This window comes from Dermacentor silvarum, chromosome 7 (assembly GCF_013339745.2).
Source record: "Dermacentor silvarum isolate Dsil-2018 chromosome 7, BIME_Dsil_1.4, whole genome shotgun sequence".
Lineage (NCBI taxonomy): Eukaryota > Metazoa > Arthropoda > Arachnida > Ixodida > Ixodidae > Dermacentor > Dermacentor silvarum.
Genome location: NC_051160.1, coordinates 9,036,619 through 9,059,288, shown reverse-complemented (window position 1 = coordinate 9,059,288; position 22,670 = coordinate 9,036,619). Strand labels below are relative to the sequence as shown.

The 22,670-nt window shown below is 43.7% G+C and overlaps 2 protein-coding genes across 8 annotated transcripts in view; one reads left to right on the top strand and one right to left on the bottom strand.

The window, feature by feature from the left end:
- The first annotated feature begins 38 nt into the window (after nucleotides 1-38).
- On the top strand, nucleotides 39-16,927 carry LOC119457514 (BRISC and BRCA1-A complex member 2). 3 transcript variants are annotated; one of them, XR_007467708.1, is made up of 12 exons: nucleotides 39-268; nucleotides 433-509; nucleotides 627-718; nucleotides 1,151-1,339; nucleotides 1,433-1,507; nucleotides 2,821-2,915; nucleotides 5,441-5,540; nucleotides 6,279-6,349; nucleotides 8,204-8,286; nucleotides 9,293-9,443; nucleotides 10,517-10,634; nucleotides 16,732-16,927. XR_007467708.1 is itself a non-coding variant. In XM_037719104.2 (11 exons), the coding sequence occupies exons 1-11, from the start codon at nucleotides 156-158 to the stop codon at nucleotides 10,572-10,574; spliced, it is 1,107 nt and encodes a 368-aa protein (XP_037575032.1). In that variant the 5' UTR covers nucleotides 39-155; the 3' UTR covers nucleotides 10,575-10,661. The 3 variants fall into 3 exon arrangements, 1 of the variants encoding a protein (XP_037575032.1); XR_007467707.1 differs by having other exon boundaries at nucleotides 2,818-2,915; XM_037719104.2 differs by lacking the exon at nucleotides 16,732-16,927 and having other exon boundaries at nucleotides 2,818-2,915; nucleotides 10,517-10,661.
- Nucleotides 13,422-22,670, bottom strand: part of LOC119457516 (GDP-D-glucose phosphorylase 1) — a 28,215-nt gene continuing 18,966 nt past the window's right edge. For 4 of the 5 annotated variants that reach the window (XM_049670143.1, XM_049670142.1, XM_049670141.1 and 1 more), the window contains 4 exons: nucleotides 21,337-21,437; nucleotides 20,327-20,478; nucleotides 20,198-20,263; nucleotides 19,835-20,087 (listed from right to left, as the gene is read on the bottom strand). In XM_049670143.1, the coding sequence (XP_049526100.1) occupies nucleotides 19,936-20,087; nucleotides 20,198-20,263; nucleotides 20,327-20,478; nucleotides 21,337-21,437 (471 nt within the window). In that variant the 3' untranslated portion in view covers nucleotides 19,835-19,935. Of the gene's footprint in view, nucleotides 13,515-19,834; nucleotides 20,088-20,197; nucleotides 20,264-20,326; nucleotides 20,479-21,336; nucleotides 21,438-22,670 lie in introns of those variants that run through there. The other variant, XM_049670145.1, reaches the window with a different exon arrangement.

Here is a 22,670-nt window from a genome sequence, read left to right as displayed (position 1 = left end):
CTGGCTGGATACAGGTCGGTTTGTCCACTGGCTTCGTACTCGATTTGAGCAAGCAGACGGAAACGTAGAGGAAGGTAAACACAGGAGCGAGCGAGCTGTGTGCCGAGGAGGGTTCGGATATCTCGAAGGGGTCGGTCTCGTCGACGGAACTGAAAATGGACACTGTGTTCGCGCCTCGAGTTCGCTGCTACCTGAAGAATCTTCTCGAACATACGATGCAAAATCTGACGACACCGCACCCGATCCGCCTGGTCAGCGCTAGCCACGGGTAAATGGGCGTACTACCTAACGTACTAAACCTGCAATGCGTGGGTTCGCAAGAGTGTCACAACGCACTGCATTTGTTGGTCCATTGGTGTGCGTTACTAATGAGAACGCTGTTCATGCAAAGTTAGATTTTTTTTTTTTTAACCCGTGTTCTTGCATTCGTAGGGGTCCAAAGGATGGAACCAAGCAGCTATGTGACAGGTTCAAGATATCCCTGCCCTACGCCGGTCAGACCGTGACATGTGCGTTTATTTATTTATCCTCGTAGATGCAATCAGTGCGGCGAGTTTTCTTTATGCTGGCGTGTTATTAATTGTTCATCACTGATACTCGTACGCGCATGTTGGTCTTTTTTTCAGGGGAAGTAATTTTTCAAGCACACAAGCCAGATCTTCCGCCAGATTTTATCTTCGACGATACATCATTCCTGCCAAACATAGAGGAAGTGCCCGTAAGTTTGCCTCGTTTGTATAGTTACGTTCCTAGTTGCTAATTAAACGAGAAAAAAAAAAAAAAGCCTGTTTTTATGCAAAGATTCCAAGGATTTAGCTGAAGTCCGACAGTTTCGTGCGTTATCGAATTCATTGTATGAGTAACCTCATTCCCTCCTAGCCTTTCTTATCGTTTGTCGAAACAGCATCAGATTGTATGATGTGGTTTTTGTAACTGTGAACGTCTTGATTTAAATATTTATTCTGTGTGGGCTTTATTACCTTTCTTAATGTATTAACAACAGGAGGTCCCGCCTTCAGTCTGTAACATTGGGACCTGCTCCTGCATATTCCCCAATGTGTTACCACTGTTAACTCTTAATAATGGTTGATTGAATGAGTGATTTACCTTTGCTTAATTCTCCCATGTAACTGCTCGTTGTCTTCAAAAGAGCCTCTGCGACTGGGACTCCGAAGACGACGAAGCGCTGACAAACGTAATCCAGGAGTTGTTGGAGCAGTACCGCAAGCACCAGGTGTCAATGCTCGACGATTCGCCGAGGTTGCAGTTCGAGTACTCCTCCCTAGTCCACCAGTCCGACATTGCCGAGTCAAACATACAGGTGCACCTCAACAAGAAGGTAATGTGCCACTCTGTCATTGCTCCATAGAAGCGAACAAGTCGCTGTTGCAGGTGCAGTGTAGTGAACAAGCTTTCCCCGATTCCGTTACAGAATCCTGGCAGTCCAGTAAGGTTCTGGATCACGTTGCCCATTGACTTCTCCAAACTCCCTCCCGTGTTCGCAAAGGTAGTTCTTGCTGTCTCGTGATTGCTGTTTTGTCCAATGTTTACATGCTATGGCATTGTGTGCATCAAGTTTCATAGTTTATTTAACTTCTCTGACTTGTGAGCCAGCTCTCCAGTTATGTTGCTGCAGTAGCAAACTATGCTTTGTGTTACAAACTGTCAGCCAGTATCAGCAAGAGCAGGTGACAACACATTCTTCAGTGTTTCATAAAATGGCTGTGTTACTTAATGTACCGCATTTGCTCATGTAAGACCCACATTCCTCTTCTGAAATTTGAACAGAGTGCAGACCTAGCATGAGCAAAGCTTACTGCTGCCACACCATGTACTGCGCTGTTACTGTTATCAGTATATGCAGTTGCTGATGACCCGCTAGGAAAACATTGTCTACTTTTTGTTGCACCTGCAGTGGTAACTCGGTGGCTGTGGCATTGCGTTGCTCGGCTCGAGTTTTCGGTGGCCACATTTCGATGGGGATGAAACGCAAAAACAAAACAAAAACTGTGTACTTATATTTAGGTGCATATTAAACAACCCCAGGTGGACTAAATTAGTATGCAGTCCCCCACTGCGGTGTGCCTCATAATCATGTTGTGGCTTTGGCATGTACAACCCCAGAATTTAAAAAATATATATATTTTTTACTTTAGCTGTTGCCATCACTGAACTTAGCCTGCTATCTTACATGCATTGACACAAATTCCCATCTATAAAACGCCTTTGTTTCTTCTGGATTTCTGAGCTCCTAAGTTGAGGTGCACACCAGTAGACTTTATGCTAGTAAATAACCCACCGTGGTGGCTTAGCAGCTATGGTGTTGCGCTGCTAAGCACGAGGTTGTGGGATCATATCCTGACGACGGTGGCCGCATTTCTATGGGGGCGTAATGCAAAAATGCCCATGTCCTGTGCATTGGGGGCACATTAAAGAACCCCAGGTGGTCCAAATGAATCCGGAGTCCTTCACTATGGTGTGTCTCATAATCAAATAGTAGTTTTGGCACATAAAACCCCATAATTAAATTAATTTATGCCAATAAATGCAGTACAGTCAAAAGGAGATATCTTTTTAAATGCGCTTGATTGAGAGAGCTTGATGTTGGACTAGTTGGTGGTCAATAGTATTTAGAATGAAAACAGCACAAACTAACCGGACAAGTAAGGAAGGCACAGCACTGTTTCTTTATATTCTTGTCCTGTTGGTTAGCACTGTTCTCAATCTAAAAAAAAAAGTGTTTAGGACGTGACTTGTTGAACAGTGTATCAATCAATACCGTGCTTAGTGGTGGAACTGCACTTCTTCCCCAAAAAGGAGAACCTCTCCGAAGACATGGCCATCCTCCAAGTCACGTTCCAAAGTCCGGAGGGGAGCCGCATATTGCCTCAGCTATTTCTGTCTCCACGTGTTGAGTAAGTATTTAAGTGTTTTCTCGATGATGTCTCTGCATTGTTCTTGCCAGTGACGGGGGGTAGCTTGTCATGCACACAGTGGACAAATATGAAAGGGAAGACCCGATTTGCATTCCAAACTGGTAAGTGCTCCGGCTTCCCGCAGCGAATTGAAAGCATACCATGTGATGCTTTCTTGAACATAAGAACTAATGATTAGCACACATCACCAAGTCGTGCTACAACTATTACTTTAGCAGTAGTACTAGTTTGAATTATGATCAGCTGTTTCCCTTCATATTGACACTGGTTCACAGTATTGATGTAGCGAGTTTCTTTTACATCACCCTGTCACTTTACCTACACTTTCCTGAACTGTTTTCGTGTAGAAATTGTCCTGAGCAGAGTCTCGTCATTTCTTTCAGGCCATCGGCTTGAAAAATAGCATCCAGTTTATGTCCCACATGTTTCATGTAAGAAAGATGTGCTGTTATGTGCGTAAGTCAAGCAAAATCCTTATTTCCAGCACACATGCAGCAAAAAAAAAAAAAAATGCTGTTACGGAGTTTTAGAAGCAAGTAACACAAGCACCATAGTGCACCCAAATGATAGTAATACTATTGCACAAGCACAGTAACCAAACTTGGTATGGATAGTGCGTGCTGACTTTCGGATGTGTACTTATCTATAATTTATTGCAGGAGTACTGCCAGCCTACTGCCATATACTATAGAACTCTCTATTGTGAAACTCTCCCTTTTATCTCAGTTATGACATAACTAATGATACCAAAATGAGGAGTTGCTCGCACTAGGAAATTATGACAAGAGGCACCAGGCTTATGTCCTGCGTGTTTTGGATATCTCATGGGAAAAATACATGCTAATATATTTATTTGTCAAGCAAAATCCTTTGCTTCCAGCATCCCCCAAAAAGTCATTAGGGAGATTTAGACACATGTGACACAAGCATCTTAGCACACCCATTGCATTGCAGAACCATAGAACTCGAACTTGGCTTAGATTCGTGCAGTATTCGTGCGGATTCGTGCTTAGATTAGTGCAGTATTTCTCAAACTCCCTGTCATTAACCCTTTCAGTGTCAAGCTTCTAGGAGGTAACACACCCCCAGTGTCGGGTTTTTTTGTGCGATATTGTAAAATAAACAGTTTATTTTTGATTATGCAGAAGGGGAAAAAAATGACACGGATAATGGAAAATGAACTCTTAATATGTTACGTATATTCCTATCTGACAAAAGGAGTAATATGTGCAGCAGATTCATAAACAAGCGCTCGTTCTACGATGGCACCGCCACATCATGGTCAGTACCCCAAGCGGTTGCAGTTGACTTTTCCTTGGACCACAAGCTGTCATCTTCAGAGTCCGAGCTTAGCTCGTATTCAGAGTCGGAAGAGCGCCACTCCAATCAGGAGTTGGAAGTCCCGTGCAAGCAGCGATCTCAAAGCGATCACGTGGCCATGCTCAAGAAAGTAGCGCTTTCGTTTATACAAACTCAACCATACAAAGCAAAGAGAGCAACAGATGAATCAGAAAGCAAAGATGAAAGAGATACGACAGAGGGCAGAGCTATCCCGGAGAAAGCACACTGACGGAAGGAGCACCCTCGTCGCTGTAAAGGAGGCGCCGTACAGCGGGAGATGAAAAAAAAAATTTTTTAATAAAAGGGCTTATATAAACACACGACAGATGGCAAAAACACGTTAGAACGGTGGCCTTGTGCTGCAGTGCGAATATTTTAACTGAGAATCGCCGCCATAGCGGTGTACAAAGTTCGGGAGCCAGCCCATGCAGGTGCAGGTGGGAATCTGCGAACACACGTGCTCCACTGCAGCGCAATCACTCCAACAAAGAGGTGCGTTCCACTGCACGCTAACGAAAAACCCAAATTGAGCAAACCCAGAGAGAAGAGAAAATACGCTTCTAGAAATGTACAACAGATGGCATAACCAACAGATGGAGCTCGCCAAGTTCGTGTTAGTGTGCACATCAGAGTGGGGAGAGTGGAGAATGTGCGAGTATGTCAGTGACACTGAAAGGGTTAATCCTTGTTCTCTCTCAGTTAGGACACTAACAATGATGCCAAAATAAGAGTTGTTCACACGAAGCCATTGTGACAAAAGGCATCCATTTTTAGCGCCCAGTTTATGTCCAACGAATTTTGGATACGTCTCGTGTAAAAAGGACATGCTGTATATGCATCAGTCAACCAGCATCCTTGCCTCCAGCTCACACACACAAAAAAAGAGAGGAATTGGTTAAGGAGCTTCAGAAACGTGACACTAAGCACATTAGTGGGCCCAAAAGGTAGAGTCTGCAATATTGCACAAGCACATGACAAAAACTTGGCTCAGGTTCTTTTTGTTTGCAGGGTGGCTAGCTTGCACCAACTATCAGTTGCAGCACTTCTAAAGCTCTCTTTTCGTTTTCAATTGAAGCATAAACAATGATACCAAGTGCAAGTTGCTCACACGAGGCCATTGTAACGAGAGGCATCCTTTTTCTTTTTGTTATGCTTGACCACAGGGCACTTGGTGGCTCACTAGCGGTGAAACTCCCAGCATTCAACAAGGACAGCTGCCTAATGGATTATGTGCCACAGGTCAAGGAGCTACTTGAAAAGAAGGTGACACTGGATCCATTACTTTATTAACCATTTGTGGAAGAGTGTTGCCTACAGGTAACAAATCTAAAAATACATATATTTTTTCTCACTGAATTTTGGTATTGAGTACATAGCTCTTACACGATAGAAATATATGGACTCTTGAGGTGTTGGTGCCATGGTCATCGTGCTATCCCGCTATCAGCAGCAGAAGAGCAGAAAGAACAAGTCAAATTCACTGGTGTATTTTGTCTTATTTTGCTGTCGTAAACAAGATGTTTATGTCTTCTCTTCCACAGCTTACACTAACGCGGGTAAGTATGCAAGACGTTCTTCAAGAGCGCTCTTACTTGTGTGCACTTTGCCTCCACAGCTGTCTCTACATTTCTGCAGGAAGATGTCCACGAGTATAGCCTTATTGCTATACATCAGTAAATCTTGCTCTGTGTCATGACTGTCACAATAGTGTCAGTGATTCCAGGTCCATCATTTCGAGACCAACGGTACCAGTCGATTTTAGTATCACCTTTAGTATGAAACTGCAATATTTGACAAGCACTTCCCAACATTCATGCATGCTAAATGTCATCCTTTCATGTGCAAGAAGCACGTGGTTAGTGTTTCTACAACTTGTAAAATTATATGTCAGTACTCCTTTAAGCACATCTGTGTTTCACACTATGTCTCCCTATGTGATTGGCACATTCTCCAGTTTGCATTCACATCTTCATGTCTGGACATTTTTTCTTTGTTTTTCAGGTTGAACAGGTGTCAACATCGTTTGCCAAGCGTAAGGAGTACGTGGCTGCTTTCCTCAACCTCTTCGGCAGGTATGATCGTTGTGTTGAATGCAGAATTCAATTGCTCCTCACCTTAGTCACATGGTTAGATGACCATTGCAAATCTCACAGGTACTCAAATGAACTTTTGTGTCATGCACAGCCTTCCTTCTTGAAGAAAAAAAAAAGAAATATATGCAATGGCTCTTTGACAAGTTGCCAAGCAAGTGTTACATGCAACAGTGCTGAGCTTGCGGCAGATTACAAACCACACCAGCACCACAGCCTGTTGCACTGACAGTCAATACATGCCAGTGGAGGCATCGCCTCACTCACTCATGAGCTACAGTCAGTATCAGTACAATCAGCATACAAGTTGAGCCTCACTATAACAAAGCCACATTCGACACTAAATACCTTTGTTATATTAAATATTCATTACCAGCATGTATTCATTACATGCTGCGGCTGGTGAGAAAAGAACTTTAGATGAGCTTCATTGTCACTGATAATTCGTTACATTCGTGATTGTTATATTGATGTTCAGCTGCATGAGTCATGGTTTATTTGGTCACTTCGTGGGTATTGTCATTCTTTTACCGCATCATCGAGAAACGTACGAGCACTGTAGTCGATCCCTACGTGCATCTGTGCGCACGCGAGCAGGCGTCCAAACTGTGCACCAAATCTGCAGTGAAGGGTTATTGCTACAAGAGGTGGCAAACTTTGAGCTCTCACAATGCTTCTACGCCATGGCAAGGCGGCTAGTACCAGGCAAGGCGGTAGTGTGCAGCTAGTACCTCATCAAAACTCAATGACCTCATAGGTCGTGCATCGCACAAACTTAACACTTTCTACCATCATTACGCAGAATGCTGTGCTGGTGCCATGTTGCATCTGTGCGGCACACCAGTGCCCTGTTGCTGGAGAAAAGAGAGAAGCTCTTTAATGAAAGCTGCGTGCTATAACAGGTTAGAGCGGTGATAAATGAAATCATACATACAAGACACACAATAGGCACAAAACATTCAGGATTGAAGTATCTCAATAGTAGTGTCCCGCAGAAAAGGTAAAAGCGCCTTCGTAGTGTGGGACTCACAGTACACTAGCCCATGGCTCAAGTACATGTTATAGTTTTAGGTATGATCCCTGAGGTACCTTTATTGTCCAATAAGGTTGCAACAGGAGGTAAGTGTGGTGCATTCAGCATGTCGGAACAAAATGTTTTTCGTTCTGGTTTTAGTTTCGTTTCACTGAAAAAAAGTTCCGTTCCGGTTCTGCCCCGGAATGAAAAAAAATCAAGCATAACGGTTCTTAATGGTTTTGGTTCGCATGCAAAAATTTTAGAAGCAAAGTAACAATAAAAGCAGTACATAGTATTAGTTTTTCTCGAAAAGTATTTTCTGAGATCATGCTCAGTGCCTTGATTCAAGGCACTGAGCATGATCTCAGAAGCAGCATGTCATCGATTGCACTCGCCGTAATTCGAGAACGCTGTTTTGATAAAACGAACTTGAACACAAACAAAGGATAAAACTTCAGTAAGAAAGCGTTTCGATGCAACCCTAGCCTATAGGTTGGTGACAATGTAAGAATGCAGTTGAAAATGCACCGCTGCCTGAATGAAATATAATTTGCGCAGATATGTCACCCAACTATGTTCACTCATTTTTGTGACATTGCAGCCGAGGCAAACTTCTTTGAATACTGCTGTTCCTTGGGAAGTATGTTTTGTTGGAGCACAGAGGCACAGAACACAGGGGCAGTGCGGTTTTGTGGGTGGAGCATGTACTGAATTCCTCTAATACCAGCTTATGACAATCTCATCTCACAGCTCGTTTGTTTTTGATAGCTTAATCAACTTTGTTTTTCTCAAAACTGTCTTGCCCTTTGCTTATGTTGCAGAAACCTTTTGGAGTTTGACACAGAGGGATTTGCAAGTCTGTCATTTCTCTTCGAGCACGATGACTTCTTTTTCATCCTGATCAGTGAGTATCTTATTTTGCAGCGAGGAATACAAGAAAGAGTGCCAGTCTGTGAAATGTCTTATATGTTAAGAGAACTTTTTTTTTTTTCAGTTAGTGTAACCCAGCAAACAATTTTGATGGAGAGCATCATCTGCTAAATTGCTGCTGGTAATAGCTTAGGTGGTGTGCTAAGTAGTGTTTGCATACATAATAGTATTCATAAACTTATTCACATTCCAGCATCGTCAAAACATAAGGCATAATACATGGTGTACACATGTCTTTAAAGAAAATATAACTTGGATATGCTTTAGTGAGCAGTTTTTCATTGGTGACTCTGATAACTGTTCCAAACTGTGGCCCAAACAGCATCGAAACTAAGAAAGGCTCTGGTTCAAAGTAGGCTCACCTTGAAATATAGCCAATAATCGGTTTTAAGTTGTTAACCATTACACAAGCGTTTACCCATTGGAAGAACATATTTTGCACAACTTCATCTTCTATGACTAAGCTCCTGTTGGAATTGCATCCCTTCATTCGATCAGCTTGTGAAAAGCGAGCATATCGCTATGCCATGTGCCGAACTCCCAGCCACTGAACTCTTGTGTGCCAACAATCAAGAGAAAGGCTGTCTCAGATGCAGCTTATGTTACAGTTGAATATTGTCATAACAAAGTCACATCTGACAGGAAAATAACATTATATCCAATATTCGTTATAAGCTTGTATTCATTATATAATGATATCGGCAAGAAACATTTTAGATGTGCTTCATTATATTCGATAATTCCTTATATTGCAGTGTAAGGGATATAGTGAATTGTCAGATATCATGAAGTAGACCTGGAATGTTTCTTACCCATTTCAGCTTCATGCAGGATGCAGTTTCATTATAATGAGATTCGACTGCAATGCATCTGTTGCTAGGTGCTTTCCGTTCCGAGCACCCAGTTTCCCAGTTGATAATTATGCCACTTTTTAACTACATTTGTGCGACAATCGTGCAAGATGCCTGCCTCTCCTGCAGTTGCCATCCCGCGGACGTTCCCGCAAGACAAGCCGTCCCTGACGTTTCAGTCGGCATACCACACCAGTTGCGGATGGCCCTACAGCATTACCTGCACCGACTACCCGTACAGTCCGAGGTGGGAGGCATCCGAGATGGCTGATCGAGCAAGGTATGTCTGCCTTCTGCTCATTCTGATCTTCACTCTCTCCATTTCACCATGTGGCAAGAGAAAACCGGAACTCTGCCCAGCACCCACTGACATTTGAACTCATGCCTCTGTGGGAACTTGCAGTTAGGAGTTGGATGCACCAGCCACTGAGCTACTGTGTAGCTCTGGCATTTGGTCATTTATGTGGCGTCTCGCGCCCCAAACATACTCTGAGATTTGTGGTTTCTGTATGTATTTCAGAGGCCACAACAGGCCTCTGAAATACATGTAATGTAAGGTAAAGAACATCATCCCTGTTTCTTACTAACAGGAAACATCTGTTTTTGATGTAAAAGCATCATATGGCCCATTGAATGAAAAAGCTGGCAGCGTCTGTAGCAGTGAAACATCCCATTGGCTCGACACCACGTCACGAGCGCGGTCGTGATGCTGGCTTGGGCCTCGACAAAGCAGAGCGGGCGAAAGGCAACACCTGCTGTCACGGTATTGCATGAGGGGAGAGGGCAGCGAGGGTGACGTGGCATCGCAGCGATGCCATCGCAGCGTCACCCTCGCTCTTGAACGCCTGTGTTATCCTCGTGTTCCTTGTTCCCACAAGCTCTCGTCTGCATTCTAACTGCACCTCAGTAAGGCCAAATCAAGACATGCCAAGAGTATCAATGCGCTCACTTGCCCGCGAGAAGTTCATAACTCGAAGGACCGCTCTGTGGCATTCAATTCGACATTAATGCTAAGAAGTGCTTAGGTGTCCTCGGATGTTTTGTCGAAACATGCAAGGAACATAGATGATGACGTATGCATGGCAAAGATGTTTTTGAGAAGATTGTGGTGTTCACTGCAAGAGTCTGGTGCTGGTTCAGTAAATGAGTTCAGGAACCGGAGGAATTGTTGAAGTAGTATACCTTTTTTTTTACTGCTTTGTTCATAGTAGCAGCATATATAGTATCTTGCAATTCTGCATTTCTAATACACTCGTCTCTTTGCTATATGTGTAGGCTGGGGGCAAATAAATTCTGTACAGTTTAATTGAAAAATAAAGTATTGTCAAGTAATCTTTGCACTTTTTGGTGCAGGACCTTCGTGATGGAGTATGTCCCGAGCTTCCAGACCAGCTCTGTGAAGAACCGCTGAAGTGTCCCACTGTTCCTGTCCTTGGAAAAACACCTGGTCTTTTAATTTTTGTACATACAAGTAAATACTTCCTCTTTTTTCTTCACATTTTACGCTGTGTGCTTGCTGATTCCTATACTCCCCTTTTACCAGTTACTTGCGCTGCAGCGAAGGCTACGGCTTGTGTCAGCCAATCTTCCAGAGAAAGGAAGAGTGTGCCATAATAATCTTTCCGTATGAAGCTTCAATTCAGTCTGCGCTGCATGGATGGCAGTCAGAAACAGGCTATTAATTAAGGGAGTTCTGCTGCTTCTTTTTTCCGGCTGGCTAATGCGACCTACAGCTGTCTCTGAACTGTATGGATTTGTTGGTGAGTGGGAGCAGTATGTATGCTGAAAGATGCAGAAGAGGTGCTTCTCGGTCATTCTCGTGACTAGCAACAGATGCATCAAGCACCGGATGCACCGAATGTCTGCAAGGGACTGCATCCCTGGAAATGTGATGAGAGAGCTCATTTGTAACTGTGCCAGGAATGCCGTCACCTACGCCCGTTGAGAGTCACACGAAATCTTGCCAAAGTGATTGTGTGCGTGAAAGTGAACAACTGAAAGTGAACTGTGCGTGAAACTGTGCAAGTGAACTGTGCATGAAAGCGAACAAGAATTCTCATCCTCCCGAGTGGAGCAGAAAGCTACAAAGAAAACCCTTACGGGTTTCTCCGAAACAAAGCTTCACAGTTGAAAGAAAAATTCGTCCTGGTCTGAGGCTCGAACCCAGGACTGCCTTTCGAGGACGGTTGCTCAGCCATCTGAGCTAACGAGGAGGCTAGCAGATTGCAGCATGAGGGTGAATTAATCGACATTACAAAACTCGGGGACATTGAAACAATTCATTGAAACATTGAAATTCATGAAACATTGAAGCAATCTATTGTTTGCTGACACTCTTCAACCTTTGCATATACTGATATGGGTGAGCCGTAGCATTCATCACCTTGAATATAGTACATACAAACAACAGATTGCCACAAAGCTGGGCATTATCAACAGATCGCTGCGTTCTCAAACCAGAAAATAACATCCACATAGGAACCAGTTCAGAGGATTGTGAGAAAATGACAACTTGTTTCAGCATCATCAACAGCTTATTTGTAGGCTGGTGCAAATATCAATTTCTTGCTTCGAAGCGAATAGTAATTAGTGTCGACTAATAAGTGAATAGTTCGCATAGTTGTGAGATATGCTTAAAACCTTGACATAAACGGCAGATGTTGACAAATCTAAGAAAAGTTGGTTCTTGTAAGAAAGGAAACTGGTTCGTCTCTAGAGTCAAGTTTATTTTCAAAGTGCCATTATTCAGTTATTTTCACGCAGAAATGCAAATTCAACATTTCTTCGCTATACCAGCAGCACAGAAAATTTGTTTATGGGCTCTTGCTCACTGTTGTGCTTCAGTCTACTCAAAATTTTGTGGTGATTGAGGCTGCGGGCGGCGTTTTCGCATTTGTTGGTCGTGAGTTGTGATGCTGTGAAGTGCGACCTAGACTGCGCGATGCCAGTTCTCGCGATGGTCTGCCAAAGATACGACGTGTACAAGTCGTGGATCCGCAAATGGCGTCTGTTTTTGTAAAGATTTGAGCGTTGTATGCAGTTACACTCGCTGATTACAATTTTTTTTTTCCAAGCTCTTGTAATTTGGGGTGCGGGTTATACGCATTGGCGGAAAAATATGGTCACTTTAATGCATCATAAACTTAAAAGGAAAAGTGTTTGATGTGGTGCGCTAGGTAGGCCTGTATTGGCAAAAAAATCATTGCCAAGGCCTTCCTGCCAAAAGTGACAGTCTCAGTATTACAGTCCCAAAATACTAATTTGGTGTTCTCCTTGACAGTGGGCCATGCAGACAACCGTGACAGGGGCTGTACTGTATGCATGCTTGTTAGTCAGCTGGTGTATAGGTAATGGGAATAAAGAGACTTCGACCTTGAGGAATAAAGCCGTAATGTTATACCATAGACAAATTAAATAGGAGCAAACCTAGGGCTTGCTAGAATGCATCTTTCGTATATTTTGACACAACGTATGATGATAACATGTCAGCTGGTATTCTCGCTTGGGACCTACATTATCTCTGACAGCTGGATATATAGTGGAGCAAAATACTTTATCAGCAACTTTTTGTGTTTGATACTGTCTTATTACTCATTGTTTGCATGGTAACAGTGAGACAGTGTGTGCTCTCATATCTGTTTTTACGACATTGTGCGATAGTAGGATGGTTTTGGCTGCTCTGCGGAGTTTGGGATCTACCTACCTACTACATCTCTGACAGCTGGATGTGCATGCAGTGGAACAAAATAGTACTTTACCGGTTGCACTGCTTTTTGTCCGTGATGGTATTGCCTTATCTTATCTCACAGTGTTACAAAAAAACAGCAAGACAGAAACGTGTAGCTATTGCACCATGCAATCCTGTCTTTGAACTGTCAAAGACCTTGACATTACTTGCAGGAACAAAACTTTATTAAATGGCAACGAAATGCCATGCCCTCACGAGCAAAACAAAGAAGTGCCAATTACAAGTTCATAGGACTGTCAGCTGCTGGATGAACAGGCACACAAGCTGCTGTGTCAGTTTTTGCTCACAAGTAAAAAATAAATGACAGTGAAAAGTTTACAGCATTGTCAGCTGTTGTGAACTAGCACACAAGCTGCTATGGTGTGTACGAGTCATGATAGTGATAGTAATGACAATGATAATGACAGTAATGACAGTGACAAGTTTACAGCACTGTCAGCTGTCGTGAACTGGCATATAAGCTGTTGTGTCAGTTTTTTGCTTGCGAGTAAAAAAATTCCAGTGACAAGTTTACAGGACTTTCAGCTGTTAGATGAACTAGCACACAAGCTGCTGTGTCAGTTTTTGTTCAGCGCCACCACTTGGGAGCGCACTTCTGCAAAAGTGTCGCAAAACTTGTGGAGCTCTTGCAAGACGAAGACTTCAACTGTGGCGAGATATTTCTCCTCATCTACATATACCGGGAGAAAAGAAAAAAAAAAGGAAGAACAGAATAAGTTTGTAATGCTTCCTGCCTTGTGTTCTTTCTCCGCTTTTCACCTGATACAAAAAAAGAGAGAAAAAACTAACTTTTTTTATTAGATGTCACAACAGCTTGCAGAGAGCAACACTGAATGCAGGCTCAACCTTCACACTTCCTAATATGTGCAACACGGGACACTCGGTAAGAATTCGCACGGAAAGTTGAGGAGCAGTCTTATCGTAGCAATACTGCCGTACCCACAGGAATATACGAACCACTGGTTGCCGGACACGATCAAGGTTGTCTGATTGAAAGCTCCTCCCCCTTGTAACAAACAGGTTGTGAGCTGTAAGATGTTTTTAACAGCATCTGTTTAAGCACCATCATATCCATGAAACAAATTTTAAAAAGCACAAAATTGCCTTTTGTGATGAATTTCGTTGATGGAATAATTTTTAGTCGGCCGTTTAGCCGCTACAAAGTGGGATCACACAAAATTAAGTGCATACAAGCTTTGTATACAAATTCATGGTACAGGTGCTACACAATATGGCAAATCAGTTCAGCAGAAGCTCCCAAGGTGGAAGAAAGTTCATGAAAGAGAATAGTTGTCATCTACTCGAGTGTAGCACGAAGCTATAATGGAAACCCATGTGGGTTTCTCAAAAAGAAAGCTCCATAGTTGAAGAAAAATTTGTCTCCATCCCGGACCAGAACTAATTTTTATTCCACTATGACACTTTCTTGCTGAGAAATGCATATAAGTCTCCTTTGTAGCTTCGTGCCACAGCCAGGTGGATGACCATTTTTCGCTTTCAGGTGCTATACACTGCTGAAATAAAATGCGCACATCAGAAAATGAACCAGAAGGTGCATTCTTCCTTTCCACATTTGTCACTGTGTGCGGCACTATTGCAAATGATTCAAACATGCTTAGCTTTGGGGCTAAAGCGCACTTAGCCCCCTGTTACACACCTATAGCCAAACATGGTGTTACTTTTCGTTATGTTACATTCTGGCGTGATATACTGTGCAAGTCAGCAATCTATTATTTAAGAAATCCAAAGTTTAAATAAGTACTGAAATGTTCAATTACCAAAAAGCACATTTTAATCCACACGGTTACAAGTAACTACTACTACAGGTTTGAAGACACCAGGTAACTTCATTTTATTCATTTTTTTTTTGTATTATATTCCACTCCTGTTTGGGCCAATCTGGCCTGCAGTATTGTGAAATAAATAAATACAGAAATCACTAAATCACACATATCACTAATGAGCAGATATGTCTAAACATAAATTTCTTTCACCTTTTGTTTAAAATGCTTCAGTTGCACAGTGGTGCACAACCATCAATGGAATAATGTTATGTTCTTTAATAATATAAAAGTTCTTCATGTTAGATGCTGCATAGGAAAACCATTCTTAACAAAGCTACAAGATGTCCACTGACAATAAATGATGTGAATGCTTGTTCATGAGATGGCACATAATAACTGTGCATAAAATAAAACATTTGTGCTTGTACACAAATAGCGTACACAGTTTATTTTACCCACTGAATGATGGCTTCCCTGGTCACTTGAGAAGCAAATCCTTTGGCTGGATAGTCCACAATCTCGCAGCATTCATTCCACAAGTGGTTGATATTTTGCGTAGACAGGAACCTACTGTGAGCACCTTTAAGGATCAGTGTGTGCTAATACAGTCAAACATGAATATAAATATAATTTGGCTGCCCATGCTTTATTGCACTAGGCATTCTACAGCTGTAATGAAACGAAAATAAGGTTAAAGACAACATTGGTTGCAATTAAAATGCCTCTTCTGGTAGCAAAAATGTCAAAACACTCAACAAGAGCAACTTGGCATGATATATTCATTTTTTTCCACCGATATCAGCATGTACAATATAGGATATAATGAAGGTATCATCGTGTTGGATGCATTGTCATTATGACAACATTTTGACTATAATATCTATGTGACAGAGGCAGATAACTTGCAGCTGCTTCAGTGTAAAGCCTGTGCTCCAAGTAAAAGAAGAGCAAGTGTATGTGATTCAACAAGACGGATATTTTTTAAAACAACCAGACTTCTGCTTAGTCATGATCAATCCTGTTTATTTCAGGCCTCGTACTGGCAACAGTACTGCCTATATATATTCATTACAAATCTAGATTGTGTAAACCTTGATAACCTAAAATTTTAAAAAATTACGGGCGGCACCCATCTCACGATGACTGTCGATATTGATGTGATAAGTATTCAAGCAATGTAGCGACACGCCGTAATACCGCAGACACCTTTATTTACAATCTGTAGTGGTCATTCCGAGATTTTCATTGCCTCTGGTTAAGCGACATACACTGTCTCGGGGATGAACCCACTTTGCTAGGACACTCGCTCGCTACGGTCGGCCATGACCAGGATGACATGAGAACTTTATGACGAAAACACAATGACGACACAATGGAGTGATGAAGGAATGACACCGACAGAATGACAATTTTTAAAAATAACAATGGTATAACAAGAGCAATGTCACGATGACATCTTGAGGACAACAGGATGGCGATGAATGTGTGATGATGATGAAGGCATGACGATGAGTGTATGACAACGGCATGACAATAATGGGATGATGAAGCTGGAATGACGACTACGGTATGACAATGATGGCATAACGACGACGGCGTGACCACAACTGGGGGCTGACAGCATGATTTCGATGGAATCATGAAGCAATGACGTCAGTGGAAGGAAGAAGGTGTGTACTGCAGCCAGGTTCCGTTCTTGCACTTCCCTCTGGACGCATTGCGCTTTGTAGCGGTGCCTGCGCAAAATCCCCCTACTTGTGCGTGGCTGCCAGATGCTAACACTGAGAATTATTGCCTCAGTGCCCATGGGTATTCATGGTGCAGCTCGCTAAAGCATCAGGCTGCTGTGCTTAAGGAACCTGTGTGACACGGGTTCAATTTTGCCTATCACCGTAAAAATTTTACGGTGGTAGGCGTAATATGCTTCCTTCGGCTACAGTTCTGGCTGCCATTAGTAGTTTACCTGTGCCAGGAATTCGTATTTTCAGGGCAGTGTTTCAGGACAGTATTTTCAGAATTCGTATTTTCGTCTCCAGTTTTTCCAGCTTGAACCGGAAGTGGCTGCTGGTCATGGCCTCGTTCCATTTGGACTGCAACAGCTGATCAAAACGAGTCAGCTTTCCCACACAGCTCGGCGCCACGTCGTACCCAAGATCTGCCTCACTGTACTGAAACTCTTTCAGCTTCATGGTTCCGCTGAAGAGCAGCCGCCTCTTCTGAATGAATGAATAATGAGAGACGATGTACACATGCAAAGCCATCAATGACGCTGAACTTTAATGCAAAAAGCGTTCATGAAAGTTGGGTGCTCATGCGTCGTCAAATGACCACCCACAAGTGTTTTGTGACCCGAAACAGCTGGAGAAAACTTTCATGCGAGATCTTTTTTCATCTGCACGCTGTTGCATAAAGTACTACTACTAACACAAAATTTTTCTATCCCGCCTATTATTTTTTTCTGTGCCTTATCAGATAGCTGTTGACCCCGTGTCGCGTCAGAATTTATTGAACACGCGAAAAATCGCCAATTATACCTTACGTTAGACGGGGTGACCGTTTCAAGATACGCGCGAAATGGGGGTGCGGTATTTCCGCTTATTATTTTTACAGTTGTCACAAACTCGTGTCACAAACCGCTGACGCATGCGCCGGTCAACCTGGTGTGCATGCATGGTTGCAGTGATCTCGCCGAAAGCATAAACCATCCTTTGTTTCAGAGCGCAGCTCTTAGGCGCCCGTTCCTGCGGCGAGCGTTGGCGTAATCGAGCGAACGCGGAGCTCAGTGGGGGATGAAAGACGCGAGGAGGAAAGCGGGGGAGGAGGGTGCAGCAGAACCACGAAGCGGAGGAGGGTCTGGCGAAAGCGTGAGGAGAAAAGCGTAGTGCGGCGACGGTGGCTACGAGATGGCGCCGCAGTAGCGCGCGTCGTCTGGTAGGTCTGTCTGCGGCGGCTGCTGTGAATCGCGCCCACGCGACACCCACGCGCTGCCTCTCGCGATCTCCAGATTAGCGAGGAAGTCGCGCTCCGTTTGCAACGTGCCTCACGAGACATATTGCCCGCGCCAGCCAATATATCGCGAAATGAAAACACGTATAGAGCTGCGCTCAAATTTCGCATTAGGGAGTATCGTAATCGTCGGTGAATTCTTTCACTCCGTGCTCGGTCTCCTGCTAGAGTGTACTAGAACATATTCTAGTTCACTGTACTCCTGCGGTTGCTGCTCGTACCACTTGCCCACTATGGGGATTAGCTGTCGCTTCTATTAGAGCACGCAGCGCCCTTTCTCAACTCTGAAGTTTTCAAATCGTGTCGAAACAGCAAGGATGCGGTTTTGACAACTATAAAGTCTCTAGATATATTTTTTTTTCTTTTTTGCTTTAATAGCAGAAATTCTAGGGACTTTAGACATCTACTGCACCTACCCACGCCTACGCGAAGAAATTTGGCGCGCTTTTTGAATTCGTCACATTAGTAAATGATGTTTTAATTCATAATTTGTTACATGTTCGAGGAATACGGAGTCGCCGGTTATCTAACGGAAGGGGAAAAAAAGAACAAGACAAAAATTAGTTATTTATTTTATGACAAAACTTGTCTGAATCACTAGCAGGCGTGTCATGACGCGGCTTGTTTTTCGAAATCCCGATCGAAACGTGCTGGCTATTAGCGCGTATCGGAACAGCGCCACGTTCGCGGTCGAAGCTTTAGTTCGAAGAACTCGGGAGCCACTCGATCGCCGGCGTCTGAAGAAAGCGTGGAGCAACCCCGGTTTCCATTGCACCGGCTTGCCGATCCCCCGCCGTCATGCTTCCGGACAGCGGCGGCCGACGTCTATTTGACACCGCGCGGTAGCCGTTTATGAGGTCAATGAAACAGACGCCGGCGTCGCGCGCCGGCCCTTGGGATTTAGAACGAGACGACCTTCACGCACACAACCAGCAGCAGGCACTCGGAGAACACTGCCAGCAAGTCTTGAGAAGATGTGGAAGAACATATTCGGCCGGTCGACAGCCATTTACGTGAGTGCAATATACGATGACCGAGATGCATGCAAACGCGCTACCAGGCCCGTAGCTGAAAGGGAACGGAAATGAGCACGTGCTTTGTATTGCGTACGGCCGTCGTAAAGAAAAAAAAAAAAAAATGCGTGCCTCTACTGCGGTTGTAGAATAGACGTAGAATTACTCTCCACAAGTTCCAGAAACGATGGACGCGTCACTATCTCGCGTGTAAAACGCAGCCGTTTCAACAGTTTTACTACGCGATCGGCGCGCAATGCTCTGAGAAACGTACCATTTTCAGTGGTCCGAGCAGCTCCCAACAAATCTCCTCGTTCGAGCTCTTTCAGGCCGACTTTGTTTTTAAGGCCGACGATTTTTTTCTTGCGAGTCATTTTGTGCATACAACGCCGCGCCCCGCCGCGCAAAAAAAAAAAAAAAAAAAAGAGAGAGAGAGAGAAAAAAAAAGAAAAAAAAAAGTGTTGACGCTGACAAAGGTTGATGTAGATGCATGGTTTAATCATTTGATTGGATGATTAAATGTTGATTATATCTTTCTATTCCGCCCCATTTTCATGTTCATTGTTGACTCATTTGGCATCTTATTCATTTCACGTGCAATTACGCTCGGTGGACCCTTTCTTTTTCTGACCAAGAGGTCAGGTGGGCAAATCTTGGAGATAGCACAGACAATTTTTGACTAGTTGGCACTAATTACGCTTGTACCGTTCATTTTACCTACTCTGCGAAAAATTGCACCTTGTCTCGTTCAGATTGATACCTTTTTCAATTGCTACGATGCTCTGCAGGTGTGAAAGGGCCATTTTTTCCCTTCAAGTTATAAGATTCCCAGATACGCCAAACCTGTATGAAGTCAGCTAAGAAGACTGTCTTCACTACTATGTATATAGTTGTGTGCAGCAGAACACATGTACATTGATAGTGTGATTTTAGCCTCTGTGCCACGCTGGGGACTTACCTACATCTCTGACAGCTGGATGTCCTGTGGAACAAATTACTTTCCCATTCACACATCTTCTGTCTGTGATATGGTACTGCCTTAGCTTGATGTGTGCAAAGAAACAGCAGGTCAGAAGCACACGGCCATTTCACTGTGCAATCCGGTCTTTAAATTGGCACAGACTTTGAAGTTGCTTATAGCAACAAAACAACTTTATTAGTCAATTGGTAACAAAACGGCATGCCAGCAAAGAAAATGCTATTGACGAGTTTACAGGGCTGTCAGCTGTTGGATGGACTAGCACACAGGCTGCTGTTGCAGTTTTTGTTCATCGCCACCACTTGGGAACGCACTTCTGCAAAGGTGTCGTTGCAAAACTTGCGGAGTTCTTGTGAGGCGGACTCTTCGGTTGCAGCGAGGTATCCTTCGTTGTCTACATATACAAGGAGAAAAAGAGGGGGAAAAAAAAGTAATAGTCAAATAAGTTGGTTGGAAGTGCTTTCGCTGGCCACCAGATTAAAAGTAATAATAAAAGCAACTCACTTTTCATTATTAGGTGCCCCGACAGCTCGCAGAGAGCAGCATTGAATGCAGAATCGTCCTTCGCACCTAAAATGTGCAACACGAGACACTCGGTACGAATTCACAGGCAAAGCAGTGATGCAGTCTCACCGTAGCAAGATTGGCGTGCCCACAGGAATACACGAACCACTGGTGGCTCAACACCATCTGGATCGTCTGATTGAAAGCTTGTCCCCCTCGTAACGAACAGGTTATGAGCTGTGGAAGTGTTTAGCAGCATCTGGACAAGTACCATCATATTCCTAAAACACATTTAGAAAACGGCACAAAATTAGATTTTTGTGACAATTTTGTCGATGCGATTACTTCATTCTACAATACTGTCAGCCATTACAAAGTGGGATAACACAACGTTAAGTACAAGTTTAATGTGCAAACAATTCAGGTACTTTTAAAAGTTGGAATGAAATGGAAACATCAAGAGACAAACTAGAAGGAACATTTTTCCTTTCCATGTTTGCCTCGGTGTATGACACTACTGCAACTTGTTCAGAGACACTTATTTCTGAGGCTAGAGCGCATTTAGCCTCCTGTCGCACCATAATTGCAGAAGATAGTCTGAAGCGTAATTGGACATAGGTGGGTCTACTTTGGGTTATGTTCAATTCCGGCATGATATAGTATGCAAGTCAACAATCTATTCAATAAATTCAGTTTAAATAAGTACTTCAATGTTCACTTACCATTTCAAAGCACATTAAAAATACATTTTAATCCAGACACTTACTATAGCAACTACTACTATTTTACAAGTTGGAAAATGCCAGGTACATTCATGTACTATAACGCTAAATTAGCAGATACTATGTCTGAATATCAGTTTATAGCATCTGTATCTGTGTCATCTTTTCTTTAAAATGCTTCAGTTTCACAGAAGTGCAGAACCATCAAAAGTAATGCACATTTTTTTAAGAGTCCTTGTGGTGGCAAATACACGTTCTCCATGTTAGACATTGCACAGGAAAACTGCCATTAAAATGCTGCATTCAAATGTCGCTATAATATACCCACTAGACTAGACAATGAATGATTTTGTTCGTACAAAAAATAAAACATCTATGCTTGCGCATAAAATAGCATGGGCAGTTTATTTTACTCACTGAACAACAGTTTCCTTGTTGTCTTTAGTCACTTGAAAAACAAATCCTTTGGCAGGATAGTCTACAATTTCATAGCATTCGCTCCATAGGTGGTTGACTCTCTGCATTGATGGGGAAGTACTGTAAGCACCTTGAAGCACCCAATACAGTCAAACACAAATACTACATAACAAAGTAACTATATAATTTGGCTGGGCATGCTTCATTTCAATGAGCATTCTACTGCTATAACGAAACCGAAAATTCAAGATCCAAGATAATATAGGTTGCAGTAAAGCAGATAGTGGTTCGCTTCCTGCATAAAATGTGTGTTTTTAGTAGCAAAAACGTAAAATACGTACTCAGCAAGAGCAACTCGAAACGGTTAATTCAAGACAGACAGACAGACAGACAATGAACTTTTATTGAGGTCCTGAGGGACTAGCCGGTGGAGACCCGCTGGGGCCCCCGGCTCGCCGCTGGCTGCTCCCATGTCGGAATCGGGAGGCCAAGCCTCTCCGCTCTTTCACGGGCCCTCTGGACGGCCATGGACTGGAACTTGAGTTCCGTACTTGAGATGGCCTCGTCCCAGTCCTGTTCGCTGGTGAGTGACGTATCCCGTAACGCAGGACACTGCCAGAGCATATGTGCTAGAGTGCTAAACACCTCCCCACAATCCGGGCACTGTGGGTCAATTTCTGTATTAATCCTGCTTAGGAAACCTCGCGAGGGATATGACCTCGTCTGAAGCATCCTAAGCGTGATTGATTGAGCTCTACATAGATTTGGGTGTGGAGGCGGGAAGCGCCTGCGTTCCTCTTTATAGTGGGAGACGATTTCATGAAATGTTAATAACGGGTCGCTGTGGCCGAGCTCCTCCGGATCCAATGAAGCCTCACCGCCGTCGCGGCGCGTGAATTCTCGCGCACGGCGGTGAGCAATCTCATTGGGATTCGGACGGCCCGGCAGCACGTTGTCACCCATGTGAGCGGGGAACCACGTAATGTAATGCACGGGGTCAGAATAAGTTCTTGACTTGCTCTTCAGAAGCGCCTCCGCCTGTCTCGCAACCATTCCCGAAGCGAAAGCCCTGACGGCCGCGCGTGAGTCAGTGTAGATATACGGCCTTTTAAAATCCTGCATCGCCAGCGCTACCGCCACCTGCTCTGCCACGTCGGCCGTGACAGCGCCTACCGAGGCCGCAGATAGGAGCTCGCCCTTCTCGCTGACCGCAGTGACCGCGAATTTACCGGAGCGCCCATATTGAGCTGCGTCCACGAAGGTTTCCAGGCCGACCGTTGTCTTTAAAATCGTCCTGGCACGAGCTGCTCGCCTGCCCGCATTATGCTGTGGAT

What these genes read in the sequence shown, in the direction of transcription:
- LOC119457514 (XM_037719104.2), top strand. Translation starts at nt 156, where the DNA reads ATGGACACTGTGTTCGCGCCTCGAGTTCGCTGCTACCTGAAGAATCTT. An exon ending in CTGGTCAGCGCTAGCCACGG is followed by an intron (nt 269 to 432) that starts GTAAATGGGCGT and finishes TTGCATTCGTAG; the next exon opens with GGGTCCAAAGGATGGAACCA. An exon ending in CGCCGGTCAGACCGTGACAT is followed by an intron (nt 510 to 626) that starts GTGCGTTTATTT and finishes TCTTTTTTTCAG; the next exon opens with GGGAAGTAATTTTTCAAGCA.